Source organism: Simochromis diagramma, unplaced genomic scaffold, assembly GCF_900408965.1.
Source record: "Simochromis diagramma unplaced genomic scaffold, fSimDia1.1 OVJJ01000321.1, whole genome shotgun sequence".
NCBI classification, from domain to species: Eukaryota; Metazoa; Chordata; class Actinopteri; order Cichliformes; family Cichlidae; genus Simochromis; species Simochromis diagramma.
Genome location: NW_024386772.1, coordinates 9,788,383 through 9,797,764, shown reverse-complemented (window position 1 = coordinate 9,797,764; position 9,382 = coordinate 9,788,383). Strand labels below are relative to the sequence as shown.

At 37.2% G+C, this 9,382-nt stretch overlaps 1 protein-coding gene across 1 annotated transcript; it reads left to right on the top strand.

The window, feature by feature from the left end:
* Nucleotides 1-1,153: 1,153 nt before the first annotated feature.
* Nucleotides 1,154-8,831, top strand: xab2 (XPA binding protein 2). The gene is made up of 19 exons (XM_040040019.1): nt 1,154-1,289; nt 1,542-1,690; nt 1,849-1,972; nt 2,080-2,277; nt 2,593-2,727; nt 2,829-2,993; nt 3,153-3,297; nt 3,408-3,559; nt 3,678-3,797; nt 3,911-4,042; nt 4,373-4,504; nt 4,619-4,732; nt 4,840-5,002; nt 5,100-5,290; nt 6,313-6,435; nt 6,525-6,696; nt 6,981-7,107; nt 7,237-7,346; nt 7,446-8,831. Exons 1-19 carry the CDS (start codon nt 1,254-1,256, stop codon nt 7,505-7,507), a joined length of 2,550 nt encoding a protein of 849 aa, XP_039895953.1. The 5' UTR covers nt 1,154-1,253; the 3' UTR covers nt 7,508-8,831.
* Nucleotides 8,832-9,382: the final 551 nt, after the last annotated feature.

Sequence of the window (9,382 nt, the reverse complement as noted above, 5' to 3'; positions counted from 1 at the left end):
CAAAAGTAGAATAATTTATATAATCTCCCAAATGGTTGACAGCCTCCTGAATGCCACTCAGATGAATTAACAAACAAAATGGAGAATCACAGGTTTTTTTTGTCTTTAACTTGACATAGAACTATATAAATCTAACTGGGTTCATAATAACTTAAGGACTGGGATGATGTTATGATGGTGTAGATAATTATATCAGTCAAAAAGGGGGAAACTGGTGTTGTTTATTAAAAGCTATAAAACATTATGGCATGTTTGCTTTTGTAAAAAACAAACAAACAAAAAAGTCCCGCAAAAATAAATAGATTTTGCTCTCTGTTTTCATTAACTGGATTTCTATTAACTTGTGTATTCACAGATCCCAAAAGTATACCTTTCTGTAACTTTTAAGTCGATAATCATAGGTGCAGGCAGGTTTCGTCACACTGTGCAATTTTTATAGCTCCTTGTAAACATATTAGATGCTTCATGTGCAACCAGAAAAAAACTATATTTGAACCAAATGTATTTATTCAGTACATTTATCCCTTGATTTTAACAAAAGGTCAGATTGAGATCATGAGAACATTTTGCAAGATGGTGTTTTCTTACAGTAGTTTATTCCTGGGGTCCTTAGAGACCCAAGTCCGTAATCATTTTACTACAGTGATTTACATGTTGATATAAGATAGCCTACACAGTATGGCCTAATGACCTGCTTAAGAGCTGTACATATTTTAGGACTACTATTTGCCTTGTCCTGACAGAAAACATTTTACCAGCAGAGCTTCACTTACCATGATTTAAAGAAAACAGTTACAGAAAATGTTTCAAGACTGAAATTCAAGCATATGGCTAACCACTTTCTCAGATAGTTAAAACAATGCTTATCTGCTAGATTTTAAATGTACCTGTCATTGCATTTTTATATTGGATTTAATTTCCTTCAGTTAATAAAGTTATATTTTCCTGTGCCAAAAAGAGAGACACTGTTGCTGTAAATGTCAGATAAATTACTCGAAAGAAGACGTTTGATATTAAATGTAGATTTTTTTTTAGACACAATAAACAGTAAACATATTTTTCTGGGCTAATGTACGCGAGAGCTCTTCTGAACTACAAACATCGCGCCGTTTGTAGTTTTTTGTGACTCGGGCTCGTGCACTCTGGCACCGGAAGTTCCTGTGAGGGTTACACGCTTTGAGTACGCAAGCTAGTATTAGCTTGCTAAAGTTAGCATAGCTTTTATCCGGAACAGCCGCCTTTTCTGTGAAGAAATGAAAACATTAAACGGAAAAACCGATGTCATATTTGTAAGTTACACTACACCGTTTATTTCACAGAACATTTGTTAGTGTTTGTTGATTAGAGGTTTTGGGTAGCTAGCATGAACTTTAACTTTATTCTAGCTAATGTGGAAGTTTGATAAAACTTGAAATCAGAGATACGTTTTACCAAATCGACTGTGTTTACACATTTGAAACAAAGAAATGATCTTTTTATGATTTATTAACTATGAAAAATCGCTACAATAGTAACACCGCTGTTTGATTTTTGGATACTAGGAGGACGACGATCTACCTTATGAAGAGGAGATCATCAGGAATCCATATTCAGTCAAGTGCTGGATGCGTTACATCGAATTCAAACAGAATGGACCAAAATCTACCCTCAATATGATATATGAGCGGGCTCTAAAAGAACTCCCTGGCAGGTAACTAACAAGACCGTTACAACAAAATTGTGGACATTGTGCTGAGAAGCCAATAGCAACGGATAACTCAAAACCCATAGACTATACATTATTTTACAAGATTCTGTGCAGCAAGTATTTCCCGAGTGTCTAACCACCCTTCCCACTCATTTTTGCAGCTATAAGTTGTGGTACAATTATCTGAGAGAGAGGCGAAAACAAGTCAAAGGGAAATGTATCACAGAACCAGGCTATGAAGAAGTCAATAACTGTCATGAAAGGGCACTAGTGTTCATGCACAAGGTAATACCTCCTATAGAACTTGATGCTTAGCCACTTTACTCATAAAAGTAATATTTGGTCTGCAAGAGCTTTGCATAAAACTAACTATTTGTCTTTGCTTAAACTAGATGCCTAGAATATGGATGGATTACTGTCAGTTCCTTGTGTCTCAATGCAAGATCACAAGAAGTCGTAGAACATTTGACCGAGCACTTAGAGCTCTTCCTGTAACTCAGCACCCACGCATCTGGCCTCTGTATCTCCGCTTTGTCCGTGACTTGCCGTTGCCTGAGACAGCCATCCGAGTGTACCGCAGGTACCTTAAGGTGAGAACATACTGCACAACCTTAAGTCCATACAGCAGCTGTCATTTAAAATGTTTAGGTGATTTCTGATTTTATTTTTGTTTTACAGGTGTCATCTTTCAAAGTGTATTCTGTGGCATAAATGTTGTCTGTAGCATCTGAAGATTCTTAGCTGTTATCCAAAAGACCTTACAAGCATTCAATAACAAGCTTTATGGCTGATTAAGAAAGTTTTAAAAGATAGACAAGTTCCCTAATCTGTTCAGACAGAATACCTGCGAAAATATTTCTTTCTGAATGTTTGATGTCTTACTGTCTTCTCTTGATACCTTGTAGCTTTCTCCAGAAAATGCAGAGGAATACATAGACTACTTGCGGTCTGTTGGCCGCCTCGATGAAGCAGCTGTGCGGCTAGCAGCTGTTGTCAATGATGAAAACTTTGTGTCCAAAGAGGGAAAGTCTAACTATCAAGTAAGACGGGATTCTTCCAGACACTTTTCAACATTCCCGCCTTTTAAGCTAAATGAAAAGAAATCTAAAAAAAATGTTTTTCTTCTGTTTTTTTTGGACAGCTGTGGCATGAACTATGTGACCTGATCTCCCAGAATCCTGACAAGGTGACCTCTCTGAATGTAGGAGCCATCATTCGAGGAGGCCTCACTCGCTTCACAGATCAACTTGGAAAACTTTGGTGCTCCTTAGCTGACTATTACATCAGGAGTGGCCACTTTGAGAAAGTGTGTTTCCTCTGAATAGCATTAATTTTCACCCCTAATATAATTAACTAACTAAAACACATCTCTACTTTACGTTTTTTTAGGTTGAGTCATTTGCATTAAAATAATTTGTTATCTGTGAATTTGTCCAACTGTAGCCAAACATTTTTTTTTCCTCAGGCACGTGATGTCTATGAAGAGGCCATCCTTACAGTTGTCACTGTAAGGGATTTCACACAAGTATTTGACAGTTATGCTCAATTTGAGGAGAGCATGATCGCTGCTAAGATGGAAACTACAGCTGAGATGGGGCAGGATGAGGATGGTGAGTATGTGTGCATCAGTTAAACTTGATAACTGTCTTTGTTTTGTTTTTTTGTCTTTTGTTTTTTTTTTTGTTCATGTGTACGTTACTCTTTGTTTTTCTCCACTCAGATGACATAGACCTGGAGCTAAGACTTGCCCGCTTTGAGCAGCTCATTGCCCGGCGACCCCTCTTGTTGAACAGTGTACTCCTGAGACAGAACCCCCATAATGTTCATGAGTGGCACAAGCGGGTAAAACTGTATGACGGAAATCCACGACAGGTGGGTTTTAAATATTTTGAGAATGGCTGGGACTGTGCACAAGTCACAATATATACATTTCACACAAAAAACTACCTTCATGTAAAGAATTACTAATAAATAGCCCTATTTTCTTCAGATCATCAACACATACACTGAGGCAGTCCAGACTATTGATCCAATGAAGGCCACAGGGAAACCTCACTCGCTCTGGGTTTTCTTTGCTAAATTCTATGAGGAAAATGAGCAGCTGGATGATGTAAGTCATTATTTAAACTTCAATTTACCTGTTTCAGATTATTTCTTATCATTATTATTATTATTATTATTAGTTCCCTGTGTTTACTAACTTTATTTACTAACTCAACTCAGGCGAGGACGATCTTTGAGAAGGCTACCAAGGTGAACTACAAACAGGTGGATGACCTCGCTGCAGTGTGGTGTGAATATGGAGAGATGGAACTTCGTCATGAGAATTACGAACAGGCACTACGAATTCTGAGGGTAACTGATCTGCATCATATACATCATGCACATGATCCTTTTTGGAGCCATATTTAGGAACATCTTGTGGGCATCATATATTGTTTGGGAATGACCAGTTTGTGAAATAAAGAAGACATTTGTTAGACTTGTTATTTAAATGTCTTTTGAAAGTATATTTTAAAATTAATACCTGGTAACTGAAGTTATAGGCTGTAGTTTCACTGGCACTGAGTAAAAATATTTGCAGTTGTTTACAAAGGCAGTTTTACGCAAAGGGTGTAATATCAGTAGTTGCATCGCCTTAAAAACTTATGAAACCATTTACATATTTGTATTTATTTTATTTAGAAAGCAACAGCTATCCCATCCAAGAAAGCAGAGTACTTTGATGCTTCTGAGCCTGTCCAAAACAGAGTCTACAAGTCTTTGAAGGTCTGGTCAATGCTGGCAGACTTGGAGGAAAGTCTTGGCACTTTCCAGGTATGTTCAGTAATTTTCTGTGATATGGTTTGGGACCTATATACCAGTAGTATTTGATATTGGTCTAAGAATCATTTATGTGTTAAGTCTAAGCTTTTCTCTTTTTCTCGACAGTCTACGAAAGCAGTTTATGACCGGATTATTGATCTCCGGATTGCCACTCCACAGATCATCATCAATTACGCCATGTTCCTTGAAGAGCACAACTACTTTGAGGAAAGCTTTAAAGTAATAATGTGTAGCTAATCAACTAGACCACTACTTATTTTCAAAATACAATTTGTCCTTGTCGACTGTAGCACTCTTTTTAATGGTGTTATTAATATTTCTTTCAGGCATATGAACGTGGTATCGCTCTTTTCAAGTGGCCAAATGTTTACGACATCTGGAACACTTACCTCACCAAGTTTATTGATCGATATGGGGGCAAGAAGTTGGAAAGAGCCAGAGATTTATTTGAACAGGCATTGGATGGCTGCCCAGCCAAATTTGCTAAGAGTGAATATCTTTGGTTGAATTACACTGACAAATTTAGTACATTGAAGTGCCCCCCTCCGTTATAAAATGTACTTAACCACAATGGCTTTCTTTTCAGCTATTTATCTACTGTATGCCAAGTTGGAGGAGGAGTATGGATTGGCGCGACACGCTATGGCTGTATATGAAAGAGCAACACAGGCAGTAGAAACTGAGGAGAGACATCTCATGTTTAACATCTACATCAAGAGAGCAGCTGAAATTTATGGAGTTACATATACCAGAGCAATCTACCAGAAGGCTATTGAGGTACAGTAACATTGTCCTATCTCTTGCATACAGCTGCATTATCCTTTTTAATCTTTTTTTTTTTTTTTTTAATTCGAAACTCATAATTACAAGATCCACCCTGATGTGATGCTATAAAGCTTTTTATTGTTCATTTTCCAGAATGTCATTATTCATCACAGGACTTTTCTGGCCAGAAATGAGATTTTTCCCAAATTAATTCACTTTTATGCCACTGTTGGAATATTGTAAATATATAATATATGGATTGGATTTATATAGCGCTTTTCAAGGCACCCAAAGCGCTTTACAATGCCACTATTCATTCACTCTCGCATTCACACACTGGTGGAGGCAAGCTACGGTTGTAGCCACAGCTGCCCAGGGGCAGACTGACAGAGGCAAGGCTGCCATATCGCGCCATCGGCCCCTCTGGCCAACACCAGTAGGCGGTAAGGTAAAGTGTCTTGCCCAAGGACACAACAACTAGGACAGAGAGCCCGGGGATCGAACCGGTGACCTTCCGGTTACAGATACGCTTCCCAACCCCCTGAGCCACAGTCGCCCCAAAGGTCATATTACATTTATAGATCGCTAGATATGGAATTTCATTAAATTGATGAAAACTATAATCAATGATCATGTTTATTTTAGCCACAATTGGTAAGATAATCCGTATTAGTTAAAGAGCAAAATTGATTTTATGACTGACCACATTATCATTTTGCAGATATAATAAATCTAGACAATAGTCAGCCTCTTAAAAAAACCTATTACATTGTTTTGTGTAAAGTTGTTCATAATTATGGCATTTTTATTATATGCAAAGATCAGAAGTCATATACTTAATGTAAAAAGAATAACTTGACATTCTGATGGACAAAATACTCGTTACCTTAAATTACTGAACAAAGTTGCATTACAAAATTAAACTTCCCATCACCCCTCTGCTCATGATCTGTTACTCACAAAATACACCATGTTGCATCCCTTGTTTTGGTAAATGGTTCTGTGCAGTGTTCATACAGTTTGTGTTTATCCAGGTCCTTCCTGATGAGCATGCAAGAGACATGTGTCTACGGTTTGCTGACATGGAGAGTAAACTTGGTGAGATTGATCGTGGTAGAGCAATCTACTCCTACTGCTCCCAGATCTGTGACCCAAGGGTATGTGAATTCACCCCTTCTAGTCATTTGTCTACATTTGCTTCAAAATCTTTGGTTATATTTCTTCAAATTTTTACTTGACGTTTCAGGTGACGGCTAATTTCTGGCAAACCTGGAAAGATTTTGAGATCCGCCATGGAAATGAGGACACGATTAGAGAGATGTTGAGGATCAAACGAAGTGTCCAGGCTACATACAACACACAGGTCAACTTTATGTCCTCTCAGATGCTGAAGGCCACAACAAGCTCCACAGGCACTGGTAGGAGAAGTTGGATTAACCTAAAAGTGTGCTCCATTTAGATGTAGTTACATGAATATCACTGTGTGTTATATCAGATATTGGCTATTTGATATGTTTCAATTTATAATGATATGGTTGAATGCTCCGTATTTACTCCAAATCTTGAAGGAACCTCCTAGACCTACTCAAGAATTAACGTAGGGTCATTTAGGTGTCATTTTCTATGTATTTATTTATTTGTGTGTTTTTGTTTTTTTCCAAGTGGTTCTGCATTTGTCTAACCATCTGTTTCTGGTGTTCAGTGTCAGATCTTGCTCCAGGCCAGATGGGAATTGATGATATGAAGATGTTGGAACAGAAAGCACAACAGCTTGCTGCAGAGGCTGAACAGGACAAGCCTAAACCCAAAGAGAAGATTCTCTTTGTCAGGTTTGTTCTTCATTATTTTTTAAGTTAAAAGTATCTGTAGATTTCTTTTTTTTTCCTTTTTAATATAACAGAACTTCATCTTCCAAAGGAAGCTGAGGCACATGAATCCTTTTCACTTTAATTATGCAGGAGTGACACTTCTCGCAGTGAGCTGGCAGAACTTGCCAAACAAGCCAATCCTGATGAAATAGACATCGATGATGATGAGGATGAAGAAGATGAAGACCAAGGACCGGATGGTGCGTGAAAGACACAGTACAATTTTCAGAATATTTTTTGTAAACATTTTCCGATGGAGGTATTTTAATGAATTCCTCTTTTTCCTCTTGGCTTTACAGAGGTGCAGCTTGAACAGAAGAGCGTCCCTACAGCTGTTTTTGGAGGGCTTAAAGATGACTAGACAATAATTCTCTCAGACTTGTACATTTGAGTTCTACGTCCTCTTGTGGTCATTCAACTGAACTATTCATAAATGTGTAGTTTTATGGCAGCACTGGTGTTTCTGTTTGTTTTCCTTGTGGATTTGTGTAGTTTATAATATAAGATATATTCGTTTTGACCACTTGGTTTCAGTATTTCTCAAACTTGGTGCTCAAGATAACTTTTTAGTTGTATGTGTTATGAATTATTATTTGCAGTAACACAATGACTGTAATTGAAACCTGATATCGTTTGTCTGTTCTTTTTGTTTTTTTATAAAATGTAAGAAAGAAACAGTGAAAACATTTCTAAATCCAATAAATGCAGGATATTTCCCAAACAGGAAGTTCTACCCTAGAAAAACATGGGGGAGGAGCATGTCTCTTCAGTCATTTGAAACTTGAGCTGCGCATTCAAGCCTCACATTGTTGGCTTGAGGCTCACCAGTAGATGGGTGTCTTGTAATGCCAAGAGTTTCTGGAAAGCTTTTCTAACTTGTAGACAAATGTCACTATCCAAATCTTCATGCTGAAGTAGTACATGTACACTTAAACAGTTTCTACACTTAAATGATTTTTCCCCCCCAGTGATAAGTGCAGGATTGCTGGGCTAATTGATATTTTTGAAAGTTTTTTGCTAGTAATGTTACAAAAATGGTGGTATTTTGGGTGTATTTGAGAAGCATTTTGTATCATATTTCCACATTCTTGGCAGTGCTTTTCAGTTATGTGCAAGCAGCTCTGGCTGTGACAAATTGAATGTCTAAAACTGCCTTTGTAATCGAAGTGATAAATACCTTTAAACCTGCATCAACATTCTTCTGATTAAAAAGCTGTTTTCTTTTCAAAGTAATCTAATTAAAAGAGAAACTGAACTGCTTGATGCATTTGCTGTATAGTCCTCTAGAACTCTTGTTCTTTTATTCAGAAATGACTAGAAGCAGAACTGTAAGTAGCCAATGATGTTTGAAGAATGACTTTTGTGATTAAATATATAGAATTATTTATGCGTTTGATAGAAAAGACCTTGTGCTTTGCTACCATCCCATCCAAAGGGTTAAACATATTGAGTTGGGCAAAAGGTTGTGACTGGGAATTATTGTTTCTTTTATAATTAGATTAAAATAGCTGAGAGGTAATCCTCTTACAAAGTTACTGCAGTCGAGAACTTGAAGGGCTTTTGGAACGAACATCATATGATGAGGCACTCTTAAGATTTGTTTTCCAGTGTGGATGGCAGCAGAAAACACGGGTTTAAAAGCAGATGGAAGAAATCCCTCGAGTCTCATTATAAACATCCAACAATTTTTCTTTTTTCCAGAATGAATTATGCCTGTTTTTATTTTAGAAACTTCTTACATAGTCTGCCAGTATGTTTGCTCTGTTCCAGTCTTTGTGCTTTGTGTGACAGTTGTTTTAAAGAGGTAATAAGGTTAACATCACCATACTGTATCTACTGCTGTAGCTCTTTGTAAGGGAACGGTTATTTAATGAGGTCATAATATAGCTTTTCATTGAGTTTAATATTGTTTTCGTTACTTTCACATGTTAATGGACAATTGAGGGGAACAAGTAAAAGAGTAATACAAATACCTTTACTAATTTCATCTACCTTAGATTCATTGTTTACTATATTTGTTTTCTATCTGTCTGCATAATATATAGATCTGTATGTTCAGAGCAGATTTAGCAAAACGTATTTTGATTAATTAACAGCTAAAAGTCCATAATGTTCTCTGCATTCTGTCTGCAATACGCCAAGAGTTGGCCCACTGCAGTGGTGGATATATTGACCAAGATCATACACGTGCTGTAGTTTATGACTAATACAGTCAAATACATACAAGTTAAAACCC

Excerpts from the sequence above, each read along its gene's own strand:
- xab2 (XM_040040019.1), top strand. The coding sequence starts at position 1,254 with ATGAAAACATTAAACGGAAAAACCGATGTCATATTT. Across the intron at positions 1,973-2,079 it reads CACTAGTGTTCATGCACAAG|ATGCCTAGAATATGGATGGA; the intron begins GTAATACCTCCT and ends TGCTTAAACTAG. Across the intron at positions 5,003-5,099 it reads CCCAGCCAAATTTGCTAAGA|CTATTTATCTACTGTATGCC; the intron begins GTGAATATCTTT and ends CTTTCTTTTCAG.